Source organism: Vidua macroura, chromosome 3, assembly GCF_024509145.1.
Source record: "Vidua macroura isolate BioBank_ID:100142 chromosome 3, ASM2450914v1, whole genome shotgun sequence".
NCBI lineage: Eukaryota > Metazoa > Chordata > Aves > Passeriformes > Viduidae > Vidua > Vidua macroura.
In genome coordinates this window covers 29653891-29680488 of record NC_071573.1, presented here as the reverse complement: position 1 = coordinate 29680488, position 26598 = coordinate 29653891, and the positions used below count along the sequence as shown (strand labels likewise).

Here is a 26598-nt window from a genome sequence, read left to right as displayed (position 1 = left end):
AGCTGTGATAGGTTTATCATACATGCCAAATGTCCTTTCAAGCCATGGCTCCGGTCTCTTATATCTAGATTGTCAAGCAACTGATACATGCACTAGTCATTTGCAATTCAAATATTACTAGGTTGTTAATGCAGGGATTGAAATTCCATTTTCCTGCAGGAGGAAAGCTCTTCTGAGATAAAGGGTCTCTTGCCTTCGTTCGGCAGGCGTCCAGCTGTAGTTTACATTCATTTAGTGTGTGTCTGTAATTTGTGGGGTATCACCACACTTTTGTTCTGTTTCTTGTTCAGTATGATCCTGCCTATAAAGCTGGATATATAGGAACAGTAACAGTTGTGCAGATGATAGCACAATATTCTCTGCTGCTACGAACACAATTTAGAAAGAGTTGTGTATCTCGGCTGTGTATCTCTACAATTTTGCATATGAAATAAAGCCTAGATGCAAACACCATTGCAAGTTCAAAGTGGTCAGGTGTGTGAATAAGAATTTATAGAAAAATAAGCTTTCTGTGGAATTATTAAGTAGTTTCTTATTCTTTAGAAAGTAGTTTTTATGTGTTTGGCAGTGTACGAGGTTATGAATTCCAAGTAAATAAGAACTGTTTTAGAACATGAGTTAGTCATGTTCATGGTCTTGGGATTAAAAAAAAAAAGAAATCTCTTACATTAAAAAATGCAAGAAATACAAATGCAAAGCAAGAAAATTTATTTAGAAGTCTATTCTCAAATTAATGTAAAAGGTGTTCTACAAAAATGTTTGCAAAACAGCTTTCATTCTTAAAATTTTCTAAAGCGTTACAGCACTGTGTGCTCATATATGATCCTACACTACTAAAAGCACTAAAGCAGTCATGTAACTGCACACTGAAAGTATAAGATTCATAATGTCAGATTGACTTTTCCTCTCGTTCACATCTTTGCTTTGTTCCTTTTTTAGAATATGCAAAAAGCCCTTGAAGTGAAAGCCAAATACGAACCGGACATGGTTGTCGGTGGCTATGCAGCCTTAATAAATTTGTGCTGTCGACATGATAATGTAGAAGAGGCAATGAACCTGAAAGAAAAAGTGTAAGTACACCGGCACTGAAACATGTCACAGAGATTTATGCTGATACACAGACCTTGTTGAATTAAGTAGGTTGAGTATTAACCCCCTCATCCATTTTTAATTAGTTTTCCCCAACAATGTATGTGCATTGAAAACAGACATGGGTGTGGTTTTTGAAAACAAAAAATTTGCTTTGTGTAATTGAACATTTGAAGCAGGTACTTTGTGTGGTCAGTAATTTTATTTTTATTTTGAAAAAGGCAGATTGCTACATAAGATGTGTTTTATTTTTATTTTAAACATGCACAGTGTCTAAATTTAATTTTGGCTTAATTTACAGTTAAAGATGGGCACCTGTATTGTGTGTTACAAAGCACCTAGAATGTGTTTAGAGTGCAGGACATGTATAGTGTTTTTAGAATAGCAGTGTTTGAGTAGAGTTACTTTAAGACTGTCAATAAGCATTCTATTTCAAACTTTTATATTCAGTTTTTTGTATTTTGGCAGTAAAAGTTAGCTCCCAGCTGAAACATGCCATGCATGATTTAGCCTGGAGCAAATTCGTACAGATGATCCTTCTATTTGCCCCTTTCTTTTTTCCCTCAAAAGACTCCTTTTGATCTGGTGCTGTAGTGAATCGAAAACATGTTATATGTGACTTTCAGGGTCTCTCTCTCACATACACCCACAAAGTACTTGCTTAGGTTTTACAGTAGGTTGGCAGACAGGTGCTCATTACACCTTGGTAGTGTTAGAAATTATGTGAAATGATTGAGCTGTGAATATAAAGAATTTTGCCACTCTACAAATAAGGGTTGTGTATTGGCTTTGGCTGCAGTTCTGCTCTCGCATAGTCCCCAGTGTGAGCTTGCAGGAAGTGAAATTCAGTCTTCTGCTGGAGTTTCTCTGCGGTAACACATTTTTACTGATCTGCCTCAAGCGTAGCCTCGTATTGCAAAGAAGTGTCTCTTTGGATTGTTATACAAAGAAACAGCGGTGAAGGAATTAACTTTTAGTACTTCCAGAGAAAAGAAACAATGCAGAGCAGAAACTTCAAAATAGGGGCTTGTAACTTAGGCGAATAGTTTCAATCTCTCTGTCAAAAAGAATATAGCCCTGTTCAGTCATCTGCGCTGTTTTCTTCCCTGGCTTCTGAAAAATACCCTATTTTATGCAATAACTACCACATTATTAATTAAACCATCTGACTCTTTCTCAGAAACATAACCTTTGGCTTTTGAGGGTGGGAAGGTGTGTGGATCATATTTTAAATCATGTTCTAATGATGCATCTTTTCCATTCTATCAGATTTTTCCTTTAAGACTTACTATCATTTTTAGCTCTTAGTGCTGTTGCTATGTTATGTACTTTTAAAAATAAATCTTTAAGCAGAAGCTATAAAATGTGAGCCTCTGATAAAATTCTTAATGCTTTAATTTCCAGCTTCCCTAAGAATTCACCTGTTGCTCTTGACAGTGGAAAGTACGTAGCACTGGTAGAAGTCTTAGAAAAGCATGGTAGACTAGAAGGTAATCCATTTGCTTTCATTGTGTGTTTCTGCTATATAATAAAGGTATCTTGCCTTGAGAATAAAAATGTGACTTGATATTAATGGTATATCATGTCCTGAAAAGTGCTTGAACATTTTGCATACAAATTTGCATGTGAATTCAACCAGAGATGCTTGGACAGTGCAGGCCATTAGTTTTAATGGATTGGCAAGCTTGTCATTTACATTTGCACAGCTCAGTGCTTTTTGCATTTCTGCAGCTAGTTTTTATTAGCATTGCTGTTTGGATTGAGTTTGAAGATCATGACTTATGGCACAAATTGCGTATGTGCCTAGACTAATGGCTTTGTTTTTGCTTAAGAAGGTCTGAAGGCTGAACATAAAACCTATAAACATAACCCTCTCATAGGAGCCAAATACTGCAAAAAAAAATTTTAACTTTTCATAAAGTATATATTTTTCTGTTACTATTCTTTTTTGTGTTTGCTGTTAATTTTATATTCAATCTGTAAACTGCTTGGAAATTTTGGCTTTTTAATGAGTGTTCTACAAACTGCGTATCTCGTATTTCTAGATATTTGCATTAAGCTGTTAGCTCTTTCATTTTTGTAGTTTAGTCTAATATAATTCTGTGGTTTACATGGTTTGGTTGGTCTTTAAAAAGAACTCTAGACTGTCATTGGCTTTAAAAGGTAATTCTGAATATTGAGTTCTATGATTTTGTAGAGTAATAACTACACTAACACTATAAAACATGGTCTAAGCCTAGAAACAAAATGTAATGGTTTTATTTAAAACACGGTAAAATAAAACAAAAAAGCTAATACAGTTTTTTTCATGTAGGATCTTCCTTTGAAATTTGTCTTGGCCTTTTATTAAGCTTACTGTTAGAAAAATAATAAACAAAGCTGATGTTGTCCAAATCATAATAAATCAGATCATGTCCACCTCTACATTAAGCAGTTTGGAAATATGAGCTTGCTTTTAAGACCATAAATGTCCCTCAGAAAATAAAATAATTCAGAAATGTAGCCAAACGTAAAGTGGTCAAAACATTCTGTCTATGCAGTAATTAAGAACATTATAAAAATGCACTTATTCCATATACAAAAATGTTTGTTTCCGCCTTACTAATGAAGCTTAATGAACCTAATGTTTTAACATGCAGTCTGTTAGAAAGCTTTCATTGGCTCTCCTTGGCTAATTAGTATCGACACAGCAAACAGGCCCTATCGGTATCAGACCATTAGTCTGGCTGTATATACAGTGTAAACATATCTTTATTATCTGGCCTCGTGACAAGCCATCTGCTGAAGAAACAATGGAGTGATTTAGCAGATGTTAGCATTGAACGATAAAAGCATCCATTTAGTAGAATCTTGCAGCTATAGGGCAGGCTGTACAGGGTTATGTGGTGCAGAGTGGGCACACAGTTCCTATCTATAATTTGTAGTCAAAGTTGCAGGAAAATGATAAAACCATGCTATTGTGGATTTATAATTGTAGTCTCGTTTAGAAATGCAAGTAGTAATTAACTTGAAATCGGCATTATACACCAGAATTTACATTCCTGCTGGGTTTGAAATGCTGTTTTAATAGCAGTTTGTTTTCCCTACATGAAATTACCTAAGGGTCTTTTGTGTTGTTTCATTGTAGATGCTATTAACATTCTAACGGAGATGAAAGAGAAGGATGTTCCTATCTCAGGCAGAACAGTTGCATCTTTTCTCCGCATTCTTAATGCCGCTGCCACGCGAGGTGAAGTTGAAACAGTGAATCGATTACATGACACCATTGCAAACCTGGGGTTGGTGCAAACTGCTGCCCTTCATGCCCCTCTGATTACAGTTCACCTTGAAAAGTAAGCTATGCTTGGGCTTCAGATGAACCAAGTTATGATATTTATATGTGTTCTATGACCTGTGTACGCAATTCACAGCTGCGCATACGTGTCTGGAAGTGCTCATGCACATGCAATTACTGAAGTGATCTTAGAGCAGTAATGAACAAATATGTTTTCTTCATTTAGCTAAGTCTCTTTTCATCAGCTAGACATCATGTCATGATCTCAGGAACAGCAGCTGTGTTTTACAGGCACATCAGAGATGAAGTGGCTATATGTTGGAATATGCTTATGAATTAGTTTGTTATAAAGTCTGTTTGACAAGATAGCTATTCAGAGTATGATAGGTGCAGTCTCAGCTCTTGTGGTTAAGTGGAACATGTTTTCACATCAAAACAGCATTATTTTGCTGTGCCTTCCAGTATATCTCAGGTGAGTTGCAGGGCGGTTGTTGAATACTGAAGTATTTTTAATTCATGTAATTCAATTAATTTGATATCATTGCCAGTAGGCTTCTGTGTTGCTGAATTTAAAATTCAAAGAAAATACTGTCTGGTCTGTTATGTTTGAAGGGTTTTGCCTATATATACTTGTAGTACCATTTATTAGAGGAGACAAATTTCGTACAGGCATTCTGGTGGGAAGTGTCTTTAATTCCATGTGCATTATTCCTTTGCATAAGTTTTCACTATGAGGTGTAGGATATTTGAATTAACATGCATATGAATTTTATAATTATTTCCTTTTAAAATTGAAGCAAGAGTCGCTTTTCCTTTACCATATGCATGATCCTTTTATTATTCTTTTGTGTGTCAGTTATCTAGTTCCTGGATTTTCAACACTTGTACCTAGAGTTTATGAATCAATTTCTTGAGATTTGGCTCATGTAAACAAAATGTTATGGGCATAAATATAATACCTATGAAATAAATGAATTTTTCCTAGTATCATATAAGTCAACCATGTAGGGGCTTTTAGTTCTTTTAGGTGTTCTGGGTATGCAAGGTCTGTATAACATTTCTGTATTGAAAATTTTTGAGCAAGAGCTAACTCTTGGTAGATGTGTGCACATTCTTTTTTAAAAACAGTGTTTTAGTAAAGTGGTCAACAGTCTCAGTCAGTGACTCCGCCTTGGTTGCATCACAAGCCAGGCAGATGTTTAGGAAAGTAATTTAACTGCAATCATATGTAACTAATGTGTCGGAAAAATATCTGCTATGCTTTGCAGTGTGCATAAGAGCAGCTGCATTTTGCATAATTGCTTTATGCACATTGACATGCAAGTTGTACCTGGTGCTACTTCAGCTCTTTTCATTTGAGGTGTAGTGTATGATGATGTAGATAAAGATGTGATCATGTGCAGATGAAAACAGGACAGTAATGAGGGTTACTTTATTTTGATTCAACTTTTTTTTTGGATTATAAGTTTTTGGGAAAACTTTATAAAAAGTTGGAGTTTTTTTATTAATAAAAGAACTTTTGATGAGACTAGATCCATGAAGGAGAAAGTAGTTCTAGACGTGGAATTGTATGGTTTGAAGTCATTGGTCCTCAAATGTAGAGGTGCCAATATATTTCATGTGTATAAATAAAACACAAAGTAAGCCAATTTCTTATGTATTTTTACCATCTTATGGGTGGAGATTGCATCTTCTCTGATGGTAGACAGAATTTGGAAGGTTTTTTCCTGCATAATTCACTTAGGAGGAATAACTGCATTTTCAGTGGGGTGTTTGTTTTTTGGCAAGGGGGAGGTGTTGTGGTTTGGGGTTGGTTTGTTTTTCTTAGATATGCTAAGAGTATTTTGAAAGTTTTGAGTGACTGAAATAAGTGTTAGTCATTGCTTTCAGTAGTAGTGCTTATTGTTTGCCATCCTGCAGCTCAAGTATCATGCTGAAATGTTGTCATTTAGCTGCAGGTCATCAGTATGCCTCTGAAATAAGCTCTGGGATATTTAAAAATGCTCCACAGTAGTGGTTGTATTAGTGTTTTGTGTTCTTAATTTATTTCACACTTTTTAATTGCTTGTAAAGGAGTCTTTTGAAGATTTCTACAATTACAGGTATAAAATGTTTTCGTCCACCCATTTTTTCAGTCCTGAATATTCTTAAGTTCTTATTAAGTCCTAGTGCAAGTTACAAGTTTTTAACAGAGCATGGAAAATAAAAAAAATATTGATGGTGGACAGCATAACTTTACAAAAGCCAGCATTCTAGTAGAATGGACATTTTGCCTTTAATATTCTGGGAAATATTTAACTGAAGTAACTAGAAAAAGAACCCATAGTTACCTTGCAGTTTTTCTGACCTTGAGTAAGGGAACTACCCCTGCATTGAATTTTCTGATTTTTATTTGTGACCTTGAACAGTTTCTCAAGATGGGAAAATGACATTAAAAATTGAGATAGTCCATATGGTCTTGGTCTGTCATGTAATGTGATAAAACTTCCTTGGATTGTGTGACAAAAATCTGCAAGGATGTAAAGAACTTGTACTTTGTCTTAAAATATTTCTTACTTTTGAAGTGGTTCTTCCACCTGCTGATAATTAGAAAAACTTGTGATACCTACATCATGTACAAATTATAAAGATTTTTAAGTAGTTTTGGCTTAAGTTCTCTACAAACTCACATTTGAAAAAAGAAACAAAAAATATTCTTCAGGTTTGAAATTTACTAATTCCTGAGATATAAGAAGTGCTCTTAGGCAGAAGGAAGAAAATTTGCAGGTAAACTATGAAAGCATTATATTACAGACCATATGAGTAAATTATTTTGTAGTTTTAAGTCAGGGAACACAAGCTGTTAGTACCTGTATCTTAAATGATAAAAAGGCTATAGATGGATTGTTTTTCTTTAAAAATGGTTAGTGTATTTTAATACAGCATCGTCCACTAGAGCATTGTGTGCTCATTTGTCATTAATCTCATATAAACCCATTTTGATTAGTTTCTTATGTAGGAGACAGAGCATGAATGCAGTGCCTTGACAATTTTCCTTCTGTTGTTTACACGGAGTTAAAATCACCTGTGATTCTTTTTGAGATCATTCTGCAGCACTTACAAGTTATTTGACTTTTATATGCACTTTTTAAAATAGGCATCTTTGTAAATTAAATAGTTTTTTTAGTGGGGGACACGTCTCTAGTGGGGAGAGGTTTTTTTCCCAATTTTTAGCACCATTATTTCAAATATTATAATGTTTCATTTCATTACGTGTTGCAATGAAATTAGGGATGTTTGGCTCTCTTACTCCATTATTGCAATTAGGAATTTAGCATCATCGGTGCCAAAGGACAAAAGTGTCTCATTTGCCCTATGGGGACAGGACAGTGATAAGATGATTTTTCGTCAAGGATCATTGGGTCGTAATTAAGTTACATTCATGGCTATTGCTTTTTGAAGGATGATTGGTAAATGACAGGCTTCATGTGCTTGCTATGGACAGTGTTCACTAGGGTTTTTTCTCCCTCTGTCAGAAAATCCTGTTGAGTCTGATAATGTAAATGTGGCATTTTATTCTGAACAAAAGAGCAGGGAAATGAGCTATCTTGTCTAATCATTCAGTTGTTTAACACCGACTTCCAGTTTAGACTCAATTGGCTGGAAAGCACTTGACATGTGAAGTTAGTGCTGTTCGGAACGCATGTTTGAGTAAATTTTAAAGTAAGTGACAGCTAAATTGTACCTAGGGAAATTACAAAGCCTTCAACACAGTTAATTTTTTGGGGAGGATTAGTTGTAATTGCAACACCAGTCTCCTTGAAGATTCCTTAGTACAGTATATGAACAGAAACACATTTAGCTCTTTCAAGAGCCTGTTCTCTTTTTACAGAATAATTTTTGTAAAGCTGATTGTACCTTGCTGAATTGACTTGCCTCTACACTAACATCTGCTTCAGATTTGTAGAGAGGGATTTGTTTTACCAGGCTACCCTCCACCCCCACCCCAGAGAGTCCCTTTTTTCTTTTTACCTCTCTAGTGATTTCAGGTTTGAGAGCTTTTCAATCAGTAAACCCCTTAGGTAAATTGCCACTTCACTAAAGCTTTATGCATAATGTTGCAGCACTTCATTCCAATTAAAATCAATATTTGGAGTCTTATTTTTATCAGGCAGACTCTCTGGTTGGGAAAGTTGTTTATTACAAGTAAAAGGGTTAGATTTAGTGCTACATTCTTTAAGCAAGAGGGGAGTGGCTTGTTGAAAGTGAGGGGGGCTGAAATATGGGGGAATGGTATAGCTAGTCCTGCTACAGTTTGTCCTGTAAACCTTTCACTGAGTTATTTTGGCTCTTCAGATAGCTTTGTGTAATTAAAATTGCCCACACAAATACTTTGGAAGATTGGACCCATAATACTTTGGATTTTGTAGCCATTCCAAACAGAAAAGAATCAAAAAACTTGGTATCTTAACCTGAACTTTGCTTTAGCTGGAAAATAATGCCAAAATAGGACACTTCTGAGGCTGCATAAAGGCCAAGCAGAATGTACTTGTGGCTGAGGCTTCTTCTGTCATTCAAAAATAAGAGTATATCTTCTTTTTTTAAAAGAGCCAGTTTCAAAGTGCCAGAAAAATACACCTAATCTTTAAGTGGAACAGGTCTTAGTCTTGAACAGATAATATTTGTGAGTGACTTAAAGCTGTAGTATCTGGCCAACTCAAAATGAAGCATGGATGGTCTATGTTCACGCTTTAAATACTGTTTATTCCAAACTGATGCTGGAAATCTGATTTTCCCAACATGGCTATGAATAGATGGGCTTTTTTTTTTCCTTTTTGACTTGAACCATATTAATTAAATAGTAATTTTAGACAAGGCTTTTAATGTCTTAGAGTAGTAAGTATCCTTTGGGAGGATAAAAGGGTGTTTGACATGCATACATTCTTACAGAAAGACTCCGAAATACTTTCAAATGTACAGCTGTTTGTTAGTTTAAAATCATTATGTCTAAAAAGCATTTTCTTCAAAATGTAGAAATTCTCTTTTGTGCAGCTTTTTTTATTATAATTGTTTCAAGAAACACATTAAAACGTTACATCTGCTTGAAATTTGAAGCCTACAGTGAGTTCCTTATTTTTCATTTTCTAAAAGGACTGTAAAAACTGCTTACAAAAGTAGCTGCTGGTACTTACTTGGAATTAACTGCAGTTTGTGACAGTTAAAAAATATTGCAGATTTTTAAATTATAGAAGCTCAAGTACAAACATAAGCTTGATTATTTTTTCTTTGCAGTAGTGGTAGCAACAATTTGTCGAGTCAGAACTTCTCTGTTTTATTGCTTTATATTTGTCTTTGCCAGTTTTAGTATTTATATGTTCTATAAACCCTGTTCTCTGGTGAACTGTGGATGACTGGGTTGGTTGAATGCAACTGAAAAAATATATCTGATTTTAGTAGATTAAAAACAGTTACAACAGTACATCATTGTGTAAGATACAGTACTCCTTAAACACAAACTTAGCCCCTTTGAGCAGTAGGTCCCAGTAGCAAGTAAAATATTTCAATTTATTTTTGTCTCGGGTCTTTGCTGACTTTTTTTCTCTGCATGTGCAGTATTAATGCCTTCAGCAGTATACATGTAGAGACTAGAAAACTGATAATGCTACTGCTTGAATGACATTCATTTATTGATAGCTTTGACCTAAAAACAGTCACTTTAATCCTTTAGGAATAACACCCAGACAATACTATAGCTGTTTGAACATCAGTCTGAAAAGCTAGATTTATCACTGAAAACTTTAATTTGAATGTATAAATGTTGTTGTGCTTTAGAAATTGACTAGTTTTCTGTAAAACTGTTTTTTTTCTAGATGTTAACTGAACTTGCATCTAAAGCAGGAGAAAAATACTGATTATATAAATCTTTATATCTGACTATGGTAACTACCATAGTATTTCGCTTTTATGACAGTAATCTAGCCTGCAACATCTACTTGCAGTTTTGAAATTAACCTGTAATTTAGTCTTCACCCCAAATGACAAAAATTCAAATGACTCCATGGGGTGCCAGAAGATGCACTGTAAACAGGGCTCAGTAAGGGGGATAAGGTAGAAATCCATTATCTTAGGTTCTTTTAAAGAATGCCAGTATTACTGAATAAAATTAATTCTTCTGTGTTTTACTGTTAATTTTTTTTTAAATATTAGCTTAGATAATGATAGTAGTATATGGTAGTTTAGTTAGTTATTCTTTGAAAAAGCAAAATCTGTGCTGCACAAAAAATGCAGTGTGAGGAGAGGACATCTGAATTTGGTTTGTTTTAACAGTAATATCTTGATTTGTTAAGGTTTTGTTGATGAAAAATAACATTTTCATCATGCTTTGGAATGTTGCTTAGGGAATGTTAAATCATTATTTCAAGTCAGCCTTTCAGCTGCCGTTGTTAAGTCATTTTTATTTATTTTTTTTTTCCCTGTGGTAACTTACATCATCAGTATCAAATAAGTCTCTTGAAATCTAAAATGCAGTCTTACTGACTGGCTTACTGACCATACTACTGTGTGTATGGTCTTGGTTTGTTTCAGGTTAAACCTTACCCTTCAAATAATGACTTGACATATTGTTTTACCAGTGTTCCTGTGGTTGACCTTGGTTGTTTCTGGTGTTTTTGCTTTCTTTTGGTGGTTTTGTTTCAAGATTGGGTTGTAATCCTTTGAAAAAAAGGTCTACAGCAGATGATTAAGTACAGTTGTTTATACAATATGAAAGTTTATTTTGTATTTGTTGTTACTGTGATTGTTTTTATGACTTTCCAGTTTTGCATTTTAATTATGTATACTTCTGAAGGTGTTAACAGTGTATACATAGGGGAAAATTCAGTGAAGGATTGAGGTACCAAAAGTGGAAATATTCTGTGTGTTACTTCTACTTGCTTCTGAAAGGCTCCTGACAAAATGCATTTAATGCCATCTTGTATATTTATTTACTATTGCACGGATTTACACTAGTGCCATGTCTCTGATGTGGGTAGGCCAGCATAAAACACATTTTGGTGCCATACTATATTGTTGAATTAATTACAAAAATTGTATTTTTTAAAGCAGAAAATACCTGTTGGATTCTGATTTTCATATGGAACAAAATAATGCTATAGTCCTTCCATTGTGATGGAATGGACATCAACAGATGATTTACAGTCACTCTGTTAAGGTGTAAAACCAGCATAAAGCAATCTAATGAGCTGTGGTTATCTTAACTCTGGTGATCTCTACTGATTCACAAAATATTGTGGAATAATTGTGAAGAACTTAAAAATTGGAAATGCCTAAACACAGACATAGAGGTAATAGAGTGTACATGGTATTACTTACAAATGAGAAAAATAAAGCTGTTAAACACTTAAGTGAATTTTCCATGGAGCTTGGGTTTTGTCAAGATAGGACATAGCATAGCTTAAGAATATTGCTCAAAAATTAAGTGCATCTGATGCTGAGGAACATTCACACCTTTGGCTAATTTGTAGTGAACAGTGGTCATGAAATCAAAAGTAATGACTTGAGGGGGAATAAACACTTGGATTATAGACTGCTAAATGAATTTTCTGTGAAATTTTCAAGATTTAAGTCGTTTCAGCATGGATTGCTCCTGCTCAGAAAGTCTTTGTTCTTGTTTTGTTTCATTCCACAAGGGATGACATGCCTGCAGCTCTGGAAGCTTTAATCAGCTGTTACAAGAAGTATGGTAAAATTCTTCAACTTCATAACTTCTACTGTAAACTGGTAGAAAAAGGAGATGCTGATCTTCTGCAGAAGGGTTAGTTGCATGTAGTCAAATGCTGTCTGCTAATATGAAGTGTTTTCTGGGGTTTTTCTTCCAGGATTTGTATATTGTTTCTTTCACCGGAAAGAAAAAAAAAATGTTTGTCCTTATATATAAACTTCAAAGCACTAATATGATGCCTTCATTCTTCAGATTGAAAAATTGATTGTAATTTTAAACACAGAACAGCTCTGTTTGTATAATACATCATTGAGCTCTCCAAGATTAGTGCTAATACTTGTTCTAGCTATGTATGTTACTATTAAGAAACAAATTCATAGTAATACATCATAATAACAAAACAATACATCTGTTTTTCAAATAGTTGTGCAGTTCACAAACCATATATCCTCACTTTCTATGAGGAGAGCATGCCAATATAGTCTGTTTTGCTGAATATAGTTCAAAATGTAGTGCAGAAAAACATTTAAAATATGCTCAACCACAAACCTACAACAAATTGTGTCATGTCTTGTAATTATTCTGTTTGTTTCAAAATTATCCCCCTATAGCTTATCTTTTATAAGGCTTGGAAAATATTGGTGATAGGAATGCCTGTCATAAATATTGAAATGCTTCAATATATTGAGTAAATTAATGAGTTTTATTCTGTCTTTAGTTTCAGATTTTATAAGCAGAGAATATGGTGACATGATGGCTCTTTACGATCTCTTCTTCGCCTTCTTGCAAACAGGAAAATACAAAGAGGCCAAGAAGGTCATTGAGGTGGGATTTTAACTATAGTACTCTAATCATGCAGCTGTTTAGACTCTTAATTAGAAACATTTAAAGTTTTTAACCTTTAATTAGTCATGTTCTGATTCACATTAATAGAATGCAATCCCAGTAATAAAAAACCCTGGGCCAGCTTTATTTTGTATAATTACAGTTCAGAAGAGAGACAGTCGTCTTGTACATTGAAATTGTTTCCTTACTTTTTCAAATTTGCTCTTATATATCAAAATGATATTTGCATATTAAATATTGGATTGTGGAACAATTAAATTAAACTGGCATTCCTGGGTGTAAAGTTGCTAATCCTCTTTCCGAAGGAATTCTTTGTTCTTAAAAGCACTGGAATTTAATTTGCTGCAGACCATGCTCAGATTTATTTGTAATGCTTGTCTACAAGTTAATCAGCCAAACAAGCGCTGTCTGCTACTGTTTGGCATTTAATTTAGCATTTCTTCTCTCTCTCCCCTTTTCAGGATAGTAAGCAGCTTATAGGAAGTGGTAGGTGACAAACTTGGTCTATTTAGGATTAGTATATTTTATCTAGACTTGATTGAAATTGTGCTTACTGAAATTGATAAGTCAAAGGGGCAGCTGCAGAGTCTGCCCAGATTGTGATTATTTTTTCTTCTTAACACAGTTGTATGCTTTTAAAATGCTGCATAAGTTTTTCACTTAATGTATGGGAGCGTCTTGCAGAAAAAGTAATAGTTTGTCCTGCACATTTTTGTGTTATGCACATACTAAACTGTAACCTAATTTTTGGTTTGTTTTTTTTTTTCCTTCCTGGGACAAAAAATGCTTTTTCTCCTAGTTTCCCTTAGAATATCTGAAATACCAGCTATCCCTGCCTGAATTGTCTAATGGAATTCTTGCATTTAAAAAATCTTAACTGAAGATCTGTTTGTTTGTCTGTGGTGAATACTGTCCTGCTGTGGGGTGTGTGGATATTGCTAAACACAGTGTTCAAACATTGGTATTTTTGTTCTGAGAGGGTGTTTTGGAGCTCAAATCTGATAATACAGAAGAACAGAATTATCAGTGTCTGTCAGCAGATGACACCGAGGAGTTGCATTCTTTCTACAGTGATTAAAGCATATAGGAGGTGAAAGTATGAAATCTGAGATTTGGAAGTAAAATTAAAGCTAAATGAGCAAAACTGTTACATCATGTGATTTAGCAGCTCTTTCTTTGATATTGGCATTTAATTTCTCGGAATTTCTATTGGTGTCTGGAGCTCTGCAATTGTGAATAGGATAATAAGCAAGTTATCGAATTGTCGGGGCACTGAAACTCTTGTCGTTTTCTTAAAACGTGCCAGATTATCTCTGCAGGTATTTAGTATTTGGTGATTGATCATGAGTCACCACAAATAACCACAAATGTTTAGGCAAATAAATCTGAACACCAAATATCTGGAGATGAAATGGAAGTTCTCCTGCCTTGTCTGACCCATGTTAGAATGGCTAGACTGAAGCATGCGGTAGTTTGGTAATGGGAGTCTCTTCTGAGGTGATGCTGACTGGAAGGGAAGTTGTCTTTGAGAAGGCTGTGGGGGAGATGCTGTTCCTGAGGCATCACGGGGCTCTTGTGATAAGGTAACAGTTTGCAGTATCCTTAAACTGCCTTGTTAAGCCCTTGAAAATCTTGTTCTCAGAGGCAATAGCTACAGGTAAGGTAGCCTTGACTGCTCTGTCAAGTGTTAGTCTATTTTATTCTAGCTGTGCCTGGAGATTCCTGAGCCCCCCAAAGTTGTGCTGGTAGTTGCTGTTTTGCTTTACACTGAAAAAACGTTCTACCAATGGGTACATCAAGACATGATTTAGTCTTCTTAAATACACCTCAACTGCTAAGTTAGCTTTTGTCTTGAGTCCTTCAAAGATGATCATGTCAAAACAAAGTTGTCACATCTCTCTTCTTGGCCCTTACCACAAGGGCACATACTAGCTTGCTTTCCCTTGCATGGGCACAGCATGACTTCTATGTCATCAAATCTAGCTCTGGATACTTAGGATTTTTTCCCTTACTTAGAAAGGCAGCTTAATTGCCTTTTGTCCTTGAAATTTGTTTTTCATAAAGAAAAAAGGAAGGAAATTAGGTCAGTATGTTTTGCCTTTAACTAAACTAAACTAAACTACATTAAAACTAATGTAGGCTAAAAGAAAGGGACATGAATTTTCAATAAATAGGATTAGGGGAAAAGTACTTTCTAAAAAATACTGACCTGTCCTCTGAAATGTTGTCTTATTTCAAAAATATTTAATTGGATCTCCTTCTGGAGAGAGGTCTTACATAATTATGTGGAGAGAATCTAAAATAATTGTTTGGCCTTAATGTTCTTCTAAGTCTGGTATACAAATGGGAAAAGAGTGTTTTAGAGCCTAGTCCACCAGATCTCTCAACTTCTGACCTGTTGCCTGTACTGGACAGTTAAAAGTCCCTTTTGTTTACTCAGCTGTTGATTGCCACTTCATTAAGCAGGTGCTTAAGATCTCTAGTAATGGGAAGGTCATCCAGAAGAGTAGAGTAAAAAAGGGAATGTTACACCACCTTGGAGGAATTTATTTATTCCTCTATTCACCTGTTACTCTGTTGGTTTTCATGCTGCATGGAGGTTTAAAGATTTCACTACTTACAGTAGTTAAAATATAGTTGATGTTTGCCATTTTTGTTGGATTTAATTTTTTGTTCATCTCTGAATTTTTCACCAGAATCTCATAACTTGCAGCTGTTTTGCATTCATGATGATTGGGTAGTTCTAGACTCACTCTTTTTCCTTCATTTACTCATGCTAAATGCAGCTATTTAAATACCCACTGAATCAGTGTGTAATGCAGCCCATGTCCACTCTTGGCTTTTTCTGAAAAGATTTGTATCTCTTTTAGTACTGTAACAGTTCTGCAGCAGAGGGTCAAGCAAAGCCTTTCTATAAATCTGCTTACTGAAAGTCTGAACCATGTTTTCATGGAGCAGAAGTGGACACTTCATTCCTGTGACTGAGTAGGCAAGGTATTAAACTGATGTTAAACCATTTCTGCACTGTATCAATAAAATCATTGCACCTTAAATGAAGTTTCATTGCACAGCAAAATACTTACCTGAATAAACCAAAACAAGCACCCTGTTCAGAAATGTATCAGGTCACTTGCATTTTTCATTGGGAGCTTACGGATTCCTCTGATAGGAAGTAGGAGTTGGTAGCAGTGTTCCACTGTCTTCGTGTTGTTTGACGGATGATTCTTGACATCTTTCTAGATCAAATCACGTGGGCTGTTAAAATAACAGCTGTTCATTTGCTCCTTCAATGAAAGAGTAAACGCTCTCATTCCTGCTTTGGTTTAGGTTTTGCTGGAAATGAAGGCAAAGAAAATTGGAATACAGGGAAACATCTCAGAACTGTGTGGCAGAGCTTTTCGGTAGAAGTTCAGCCTGTGTATCTTGTTTCCACTAGAGGAGCCTTCCTTGAAAATGGCCATGGACACTGCATGGCTTCAGAATTCTTTTAACTAAATTTTAGTCAAGTGGGACACTATCTTCATCTACTCTCATACTACATATGTTGTTTATATTTAATAATTAAATTTATCATACCATGTCCCATATATCTGGAGACATTAGTGTGAAGGATTGAGGAACAAATGTTTGTGAAATAGCTTAATGAAATGTTTTCCATTGTGAAGAAATGTAAGAAAAGGCTTTTGCTGCTGCAATCTGGGACCTGAATAAAGAACTGGTTTGAGTGAGTTCAGTGTACAGGAATATATCTATCAACAGATGTCAAGTTAATTTAAGAGGTAAATTGATTTAAGCAAAGAATTATAGCATTCATTGTCAGCAGACCTCAAGATACCAGTTGCCATTGGATTTAATCTGCCATAAAAACAATGAGAATATTTCTACATGATATTGAGAGATTACAACCTTCTTTCATCCAGATTGTTTTTTTTAAGAGTCTGCATCCTAAAATCGCGTCCTGCTGATTTTATGCTGGAGATGAACTACCAGGAGAAGATGCTTTCTTGATTTGTGACAGCAGGGTTGGGGGAGTGAGGGGGATGCATCAGTTATCTGTAATTTAGTGATGGTTATATCTAGTGTCTGAATTTATTTACAAAGACTTAATTTTGGTCCTGTTGAGAAAAGAGTGGAGGTGATTAAAACAAAATTTAAATGTTTGTGAACAGGGTTGTATTAGATAATGGTGATCTGAGATTTAGGAATAGTTTGTAGGGGGTGTAATAGCTTTTATTAGAGTAACTGTATACAACTGAGATGGAGGGGAAAGTGCTTTTAAGCGTGCAAGCCCTATAATTACAAGAAAAGATTAATTTTTCTAATTATTGCTATTGAGTCCTATTAGTCCAATAAAATCATTACTTCTGCTTCTGAAAATGGACTCTGATGCAGTAAGTTATTAGTGAACTTGGATTTTGTTTCCATGCATCAATGTATGTAGGTTAATTTAAAAAGGGGTGCTTACTAATTCAGTGCACATTATTTAGAAGTTCTTAAGTATTCCTTTCTTACAGGGAAGGGATATATTTCAAATAAGTAAATTTGGTAAAGGAGATGACTACTGAAAAAATTCCTTCCCAAAAGGAAGACGGTAATGTGTTCAGAATGTGGGATTATGGCAAGATCTGCGCATCTTTTCTTAGCTCCAGGGACTTTGTGTTAGAAGGAAGAAGTTTATAATACTTTTTTTTCATTCATCGTACACTGTAAAACCACATTACAAGGCCAAGAGCAAATCTTTGCTCTGAGTCTAGAATAGAGGACTTCTTGCTGGGGACTTTGTTTTAAGCAGAGTTTTTGTGTCATATATGTGGTTATTATTGGGAATGTCTGCTAATTTTTTTTGTAATATTTCACCACATAATTTATCTTGGAAAACTTACTGGTAAATGTAGAATATTTCAATAGTAGAATATTGAATATAATATTCTATATTGTAAAATGTAGAATATTTATAATAATGTAATATATATAATAATGTAGAAATATTCTACATTATAAAAATGTTTAAATGTACATCAGTTTAAAGTTAAAAGTTTAAATGTACATCAGTTTCAGTTGTCTTGAGGAATGTCTTGTAGAACTCTATTCTACTTTTATTTTAGTATTTTTTGGAAAATAATGAAGTTGCCTGACATTCTTCTCAATGTTTGCCTAATATAAAGCAGTGTATATTCCTCTTTCAAGTGAAATAAGTAAAATCATGAGTATTTACTCAACAGATACTTGCATTGGTAAAGTCAGTGAACTGTGAAACTGACAGAAGCTTTGAAGCAAATACATATGTATTTGGAAGAAAAAAGCCACAAACCAACAATACAGACTTTCCCAGTGGAGACTGTAAGCTTTGTATTTTCTTACTGTGAGCTACTGCTGCTTTTTACAAGTAGAAGTCGACTGGTTGCTACCTTGTGTGGTTGTAGAATAGGCAGAAAGGAGAGCATTAGCTTGAATTCTTATCAGTCTCAGGAGAATAGTTAGTGAGGATAGATGTGTAGACAAGTGTCCGTTTGTCTTTTATTAAATATCTGGTACTGCAAATGAAATATCAAATACACTTTGGCTGAGTAGGCTTTGAAGGCATGACTTGCAGTGGAGCAGCTTGTAAGTTTTGATATTCCAGTACTGCACTAGAGTACCTGCCCTCATTGTCAAACATGAAAAGTAGATATATTGAAGGTACAGATATAATTATTTTCAAGCTTACATACAGTTATCCCTTGCCCAAAAAGTTGAATGAGAGTCCACATATTTTAGATGAGTTTCTTTTTAAGAATTCTGTATTGTACAGGAGTTGTATTTTGTTTAGTCATATTTATTTCTGGACAAAATTGCTCATAAAGAAGAAAAGAAATTAGTTATTTTTTTAGAGAGTTTGCAAGGTCGTCTTTTGTTTAGAAAGAGTAAAGTGAGTGAGGGTATCTTTCTGTGCCATCACCAAAGAAATCATTTTTGAAATCATTGAGATCTAAACTTCTTTCAAAGTGGAAAATTAACATGTAGAAAAAGTATTGCTTCCATTGCCAGCCATAAACAGGCATAGCTGTAATGTCTTGCTGGTAGTACAATGACTTAAATAAAAGCTGAGCTAGGAGAGCACCAATATGTTTTATTGGACAGTTGATAAGATTGCAACAAGAAAGATGCTTTTTGATGCACAGATTATTTTTAGGTCACTCAGTTTCTAAAGCTGGATATTTTGTGAGCTTCTGGACTATTGCATAAAAGTTCAGAGCCAATAATAAAAATAGGGGTTTTTTTCCCTGTATATTCAACAATGATACTTCACTTAGGCTTGCTATGATGACTATAATGGGAGATACAGAAAAGTGGTATACCTGCATACATATGAACTGAAGATATAAGATTATTTTTAAAAATAATGTAAATATGTTAATTGGTATTTTTAAAAAACTAATGCATTGTTATCTTAAAGTAAATGAGTGTTTAGCAGGAGAAGAAAAAATAATAGTGTAAAATAGTTTTAACTATCTCATTCAGTAACTAAACTAGGATGGCTACAGAAGGTACAGAAATTCTATATATGTTCTTCTAACTTTCTGATTAAGAAGTGCACCTGCTGCTTAGTAGAAGTGAGGACTTGTGCTACAAGTTTTAACTTAGGGAAAGATTCAAGGAAAACATCCAATGTTTATGTTGTAAACAGCTTTGTTCGAATAACCTGCCATGCAAAAATTCATTAAAGCTGTATGGAATTCATGAGATGTTCATAGACATTTTTGTGGAATCAGGGAAAAATCTACCTTTAAATTAAGAACTTCCCATCAAATGTTCTGTTTTCTGTGGTGCTTATGTTGGAGAGATCTGTTAGGAATGACACACATCAGTTCTTATAGCTGTCTGCCCAAGCCTGTCTGCTTGGAGAAGTAATGCATTTTCCTGCAAGACATTGCTTTGGCATCTAAATCTCAGTAACTGGTTCTGGTACTGGTAGCATAAGTCTGTTATTGCTGCTGATGTAACTCTTCATGAAATGTTCTTCTTCCTTTAGCAGCATTAGCTGTCTCTTACTATTACTGGCTTTTTGATCTGCAAAGAGAGGAATGAATGGATCTATTCTTCCAAAGAATACCAATGGGAAGTGCAACATGGGTGGATTTTATAAAATTTGGCTGTTTCTTTCCAATATGTTTGATTAGCAATTATAGTAGAACTGTTTCCCTAGGAAAAGATTTAACTTTTTGCAAACAAAATGCAGAAATTTTGAAGTAAATGTAAACTAGGTAAGGTGGTTGGGGTTAAACTTGAATCGTTAGAATTGATGTGTTATTCACAGTGCAGTTATGAAAGGCTAGAGTGACTGCTATATGTAAGAATTATTTTGCCAAACAGGCGCAGTAGTCATTTGTGAACGTGCAGTGTTGCAAGGTTAAAACAAAAGCTCTCCATCTCATGTCACATATATGCCAAATGAAAAATGCTGCTGCTGGTTTTTAAACAGTTACGCAACCTAAGCCAGCAAAAGTGGCAGTATTTTGGGGCAGTTCTCAACTCTTAGTTTGCTGAAAGTCATCTTTTTGAATAGGGCTCGGCTTCTGGTCTGTATGTTGTCTTTTGTGGTTTTTCTCTGTAAGTTTTATGTTTAAAAAGAAAAGGTTTGGTTTAGGCAAGTAGGAGAGGAGTAAGTAAATATTTTCATATGCCTTTAATTTTTTAAACTTTTTTGTTAGAAAAGCTTTTTTGAAGGTAAAAAACCAGTATGGCTCTGTTGGCTGTAGCAGTTACAGAATACTAATGTAAACAGAATTTGAGTATTTCTATCATTATTTTAAAATCTGTAAAAACATCTAATAGATTCCTCTCTGACAGGTCAGTATTTTTCCAGACAATCTGTTGTCTTACAGCCGTAATAGGTAGAAATTAGCTCAAATAAAACTGTTAGTACAGAAAATCTGCTGATTAGACCCCTTCAATCACCTGAAGTGACTGGTTCTCAGAAGGAGGAGAACAAATCAAATGCTTTCAGTGTGTTAGGACTGTTGCATGATTTTTGAGTGCTGTTTGACAAGAGTTATTCCAGAGATGCAGCATATTTATCCCTTTCTGGTTAGTGTTCCTTATTGTGTGTGAAGGTGTAGAATCAGTGAGTAAATTGGTGTGGGTATAAGTGTAGAATAAATGTAATTGATATAGAATCACAGAATATGCTGAGTTGGAAGGGGCCCATCAGCATCATTGAGTGCCACTCCTGGCCCTGTGTAGGTCCCCCCAAGAATCACATCACGTGTAAGTTTTGATCAAAACTCTGGACTGATTTCTATAGGAGATACGATGAAGTCGCTGAATTCTGCTTAGCCTAGAGAAGAATCAGAGAATTATTGTATATACTGATCATTAGGCTAGTATGAAATTAAGATAATAAACAAAAAGCAATTGTATATTGTTTTCTAATACAAAATTCAAGCTAGTAGAAGTTATGCTGAAAATAATTAAAAGTGGTAGTACTTTGGTTGTTCTCTGCAGAAGGTGGTGGAGGCAACCCATTGCCAAAAGATCTTCTGAATGTGATAAATCTTAAGGGGCTTTAGGGGCAACTAGATGAACTCATGGAAGAGAAATAACTTACTAGAACCAGTGTGATCCACTGAACTTCAGGTAGTTGAAGAGTGGAAGAGCACTAAAGGGGAAGTATTGCTGTGTTTTCTGACATTTTATGTTCTTCTGTAGTTACTGTTACAGAGAGGATAACAAGATTTGATTTGGTACAGTACAACTGTCTTATATTTCAAAAGAATGTAGAAGAGAAATCTGTGTTTGGTTTATATGCTGGATGAATTGCATGAGTCTCTGAAACAAAAAAATCCCCAACAAAACAAATAAACCACTAAGACTCGATATAGGTTTTTTTTATTACTTAGTCCATTGAAACAAGCATGATCAAAATTGTAAATGGGAATTTGGAAGAGTAATTATAGTTTTTTACTTAATTTTTCTTTATTCCTTGCTTTCTGTTATTCTTTTTTTTAGTCTGCTGTATTGTAGAAACACTGCCTGCTGCTAAATGCAGTGTTTAAAATTCCCTAAGATTGTAAAGGATAAGCTACAAATATGGACTATCAGGCAAGCCCTGGAGATTTAGTTAATCTGACCTAGATGTTCTTTTGATGATTGAGACCTGCAGTATGTGAAAACACTTCTCAATTTCAAAATGAAATACAAGGATATCTGTTGTATAACTCAGCTGTCCTTGTAGTGACAGACACATCAATCATTTCTGAACAGGAAAGGATTTACTATAAAAAGTTTGTAGCTTTCGAGCTGTTGAGTTCATTGGCATTCGGATCAGCAGTGATATTGGAAGTTGTAAGTGAATTCAGCATTTGAATTTTACCATGTTCTAAAGAGGATTAGCTGCAAATGCAAGCAACATAGTTCTTTCTTTTTCATTTTCAAGAGCCTGTTGTGTAAGATGTTAATTCTTGACTTAGTTTTTGGCATATTTTATGTGAAACTGCTTGGTAGATTTTAAAAAAAGCACTGAACAGGTACCTATAAGTAACTGTGAGGAGAGGAAAAAACCCAAACGAACAACTAATTGGAAAAAAAGCACGTACCTGGAAAGCTGTGTTTATATATACCACTTTGAATATGTGGGAAGACACAATTTTTCTGTAACCTTCTGGGCTAGCCTATTCTGACAGTACAGCTACACACCCAGAGATGCTCCATGTTGATGAGCTGTGGGATAGGTATCCTGTTTTAGCAAACCCTTATGTTTACTTCATAGAATGGTTGGGTAATTGGTAGGATTATATGGCCCAACATTTACTCTGCAGAACACTGTTTGCTATATATTTAGCAAAATTTTAAAGTTTTCACTGAAATTTTACATGCTGGTTCTCTGGTGTATGCTGAATTATTTCAGAAAGATGCAAGGGTAGTAATTCTGCACTTGGAGAATAGGGAAGAAGGAAATTATCTGTGTTTAAAAAAGAAAAGGTAAATTCACATTTCCAATAGTAATTGTTTCTACTGTTTTGCAACTGAAACTTAGTATTTCTCACAGCACTTTGTTCAAACTGCCTCTTTTGTGCAAACTGGCATTCAAATTTTTAAAGTTACACTTCACATTTAAAATGTAGAGATTTCATACAATATTAAAATCTAAAAGCCTTCGAGAGTCAAAACACATGTTTCTCTGTAGGGGTGAACAGACATTTCCATGGAATTACTTTAAGCTATATTAATGTGAATCTGGACACTTGAAATAAAAAACAGAGTACACTCTCTAAATTATATTTGTGCTAAGACAAGATAGTATAAAGCCAGGAAATCCAAGTATCTCTGGAAGGGAAGGCCAAGAGCTAAAAATGATGGATGCTTTGCACACATTTTGCTGTAACCTTTTTTAGATATGTTGGACATGAGTAGGTAGAATGTGTGACAAGTCTCTTCAAAAAATTTGACTTTTCCTGTCTTTATTTAAGAATTTACTTAAGTTGAAGAACTGCTGTTTTGGTTATGGCATATGGTGCTGGGAAGGCACAATGTGGTTTTCTACACTAGTCAGAGTTTCAAGGATTGAAACCTTTTCTTTGAGCATGTGTAGCTACCATATAGCTGCAGTCTGCTTGAAACAACAAAGGAATGAGTAAGCAAAGGCTCACAACCTGGAAAAGTCAGTAACACAAAGAACTGTGGCATGCTGACAATTACACATCAGTTCCTCTATGTGCACACACATAAGTGCAAGCCTTAAATGTATTAGCTTTAAGAGTAAATATTGAGCCTTCTGTTCTGGAATAGGAATTGCCCTGCAGTTACTACACCTGACATCTGTATAGTAAGTATATTGGCATCACCAAATGGTGATGGTGCACTTCAGAAACATGGCTCTCTAGCTGCTAAGTTGCAGCAGTGCTGAAAACAAGTATTTCATTGTGAAGACAGTTTGGAAAAATTGGTGTAATTTTTTACCAGGAGTAATACAAAGGATTACTATAGGTAGCAGCAATAATACCCTATTAATGTGATAATAGAAGTTATTTTACGTTTCAGTTCATCTAAAGTGTATTTTAAATGAACTCTCTCAGCAGTGTACAACCAAAAAGGAGACTGTCTTGAATAAGATGACTGCAATCCTTATGTCTCAAAAATACAACTTAACATGATTATTTGTGAGCTTGGAGTTGCATTTAGATTTCAAAAAACAAACAACAGCTATGAACTTTCATTATGAATACCTGTATTATGTTTATTTTCCCTTAGAATGTTCTATGTGCAGTAATGTATTTCTTGTGGAAATATTTTACAGACTCCTGGCTTGAGAGCACACTCTGGAAGATTGCAGTGGTTTGCAAAAAAGTGTATATTAAATAAACAGGTATGACTTGTATGATGTGTTCTATGGAACTGTCATTTTATTCCAATAAAATAGTTTTGAAGTATTTTCTCGCTTGATTTTTATGTTTGTGAAAGGACATGTGACAGGCTGGTGAGGTGAACTTAATGCTGGTGTATACTTAAACAGAAATACTATTTTAGCTGAATGCACACAGCACGTATGTACACATCTATAGAAAAATAATATTTTGTCTGAGGTATAATTGTGTTCTTCCTTCTTTTTGAAGATGGAAACTTTGGAGCAGTTGGTAGAATCAACTCGAAATCTGTTTGAATGTGATAGAGATGAGATGTACTACCACCTGCTCCAACTGTGTGGTAAGTAAGCTTGAGATCTTATCCATGTTTGTGATCTGTTTTCCTTTGTGGTTGGAGGTGAGACATAACCCTGGAGAGAAGCTGTATCTTGATACACAATTAGTCTGGCTACCATTTCTGAGGCATCTTGTGGGGGGAGGAGAGGTCAGGGGTTTGTTTTTTTTTTTCATCTGCAGACCTGAACACTTAGTATAGTATGTGTGTATGGATGGATGTAATATATAGACTTATGTAGTAAAAGTTTTCCAATCCATGCTGTTGTCTGGTGTTATAATTTGAAAGTTAATTCTGTTTTGGCTTTCAATGTGCTTAGAGAAGAAAGTCTGCTCATCTATTATCTTCATAACTAACAGAAATCAGGGGTCCCTTGTAATTGGATCTAGTTCTGCAAGGTGCATATATTTTTTTAGTTTACTTATTTTTCACCAGCCACAACCTAACTTCTGCGTCATGTACAGCCATGAGACAGTCTTGAAAACTGAAACTTCATTTCTGTGCTACAGACTTAGTGTCGGATATATCTATGAGGTTTTCATTCTTCTCTTCTGTGTTTTTCCGTCTATGTTGGTTTGGTTATTCAGTATATTATACTGTATTATAAAGGATTAAAATTTTTGGAGATTTATTTTAAAGTACTGAAAAAATACATTGTGTTAAGATTGGATACGGAGCACTATTGTGTATGGAGCACTAAACAGTAAATTGGGACATAGAGCATTGCAAGGATTTCTGTGTACTTAAGTAATGTATGTACATATATCTATATATTGTTGAGCCATTACTGGTGTTTGCTATATCTGGAAAACTTGCTTTTGAATTTGAAATCATTTTAGGTGTTCTCCATGTATATTTTTGATGCAGGCCTCTTCCCTACTGCACTTAGCTATAGCAGGTGAAGACATGAGTATTTGCCCCAAAAAAATATGACCAGAGACCCCATCAGAATTTTGCTGCTTTTCATTTCCTGAAGCCTTGGAAAGCTTCAGAGAAAACTGTAGCGTTACCTAATTCTGGCTTTACACATACTGGTTCACCAGCAAAAATCAAGTAGGCCTGAAAATCAATCTTGTCTCAACAGGGGAAGAGCCTTCCTATTTCTCCACTCATTCTGTTCACCTCTGGCAATGACTAAGTCTGACAGTGTGCCTGCTAGGAAGAGAATCTAAGAAGATACAATTCATCAAATTCTGTCATGCAAAATTCTCAGTCTTCTTTCAGAAGACAGAACCAATTTCATCTCTTCAAAGAAGTGGAAAACATTTGTGGGTTTCTGTCACCATGAAAGACAAAAACCATGCATAATCCTGCTTTCAACTATTTTAGATTACCTATCAAAACTGCCCCATGCACAACTACAGTAGGACTGTCATTGTGTACCAAAGCCATAACTTCAGATATATTTTAAGCATAGAAAAAAAGAACCTACCATCTAGTTCAAGCAATAATCAAAAATGTTGCAAACAAGGCATTTGGTTATCACAGAATAATTTATACTGGGGAAAACCTCAGGAGTCTAAGCCTAGGCTGTTTCCTGGAGGTGGGATAGCTCCAAGGTCAGATCACATCAAAGCCTTGTTTAGTGAAAGTTTGGGTGCCTCCAACAGTGGAGATCAAAAAGCCTTTCTGAACAACCTGATCCAGGATTTGATCATTCTCCAAAACACCATTGCCGTAGCTTTCAAATGTCACCTTCCGCCCTTTGCTGTGCTCTTGTGAGGAGATACTGACTCTTGAAGAGTCAGTGAAGAATTTACAAGATCTGCATGTATAGTAGGAGAGCAAAACCTGATTTGAATGAAATGCCAAGGCAGTTTATTGAGAAGGATATTTCTGCTTTAGAGAGCTCATTTTTACCAGGGTGTAAATCGGTGGTCATAAACACTTCACAATTGGTGACTGCAAAGCTAGAAAATGCAATGGCAACAGAAAAGCACATGCTGTAGGTATTTAAATGGGAGTGAACTGTTTTCTTTCATGAAGTCCAGATTTCTGTTTATTTGCAGTTATG

General features: G+C 35.0%; 1 protein-coding gene across 1 annotated transcript in view; it reads left to right on the top strand.

Annotated features, from left to right (window-relative positions):
• The window catches only part of LRPPRC (leucine rich pentatricopeptide repeat containing), an 85675-nt gene that overhangs the window by 35877 nt on the left and 23200 nt on the right, over window positions 1–26598 (top strand). Inside the window, exons 21-27 of the mRNA XM_053973208.1 lie at window positions 940–1070; window positions 2494–2579; window positions 4217–4421; window positions 12031–12155; window positions 12781–12887; window positions 24184–24252; window positions 24500–24590. Of these exons, the coding sequence (XP_053829183.1) occupies window positions 940–1070; window positions 2494–2579; window positions 4217–4421; window positions 12031–12155; window positions 12781–12887; window positions 24184–24252; window positions 24500–24590 (814 nt within the window). The remainder of the gene's footprint in view (window positions 1–939; window positions 1071–2493; window positions 2580–4216; window positions 4422–12030; window positions 12156–12780; window positions 12888–24183; window positions 24253–24499; window positions 24591–26598) is intronic.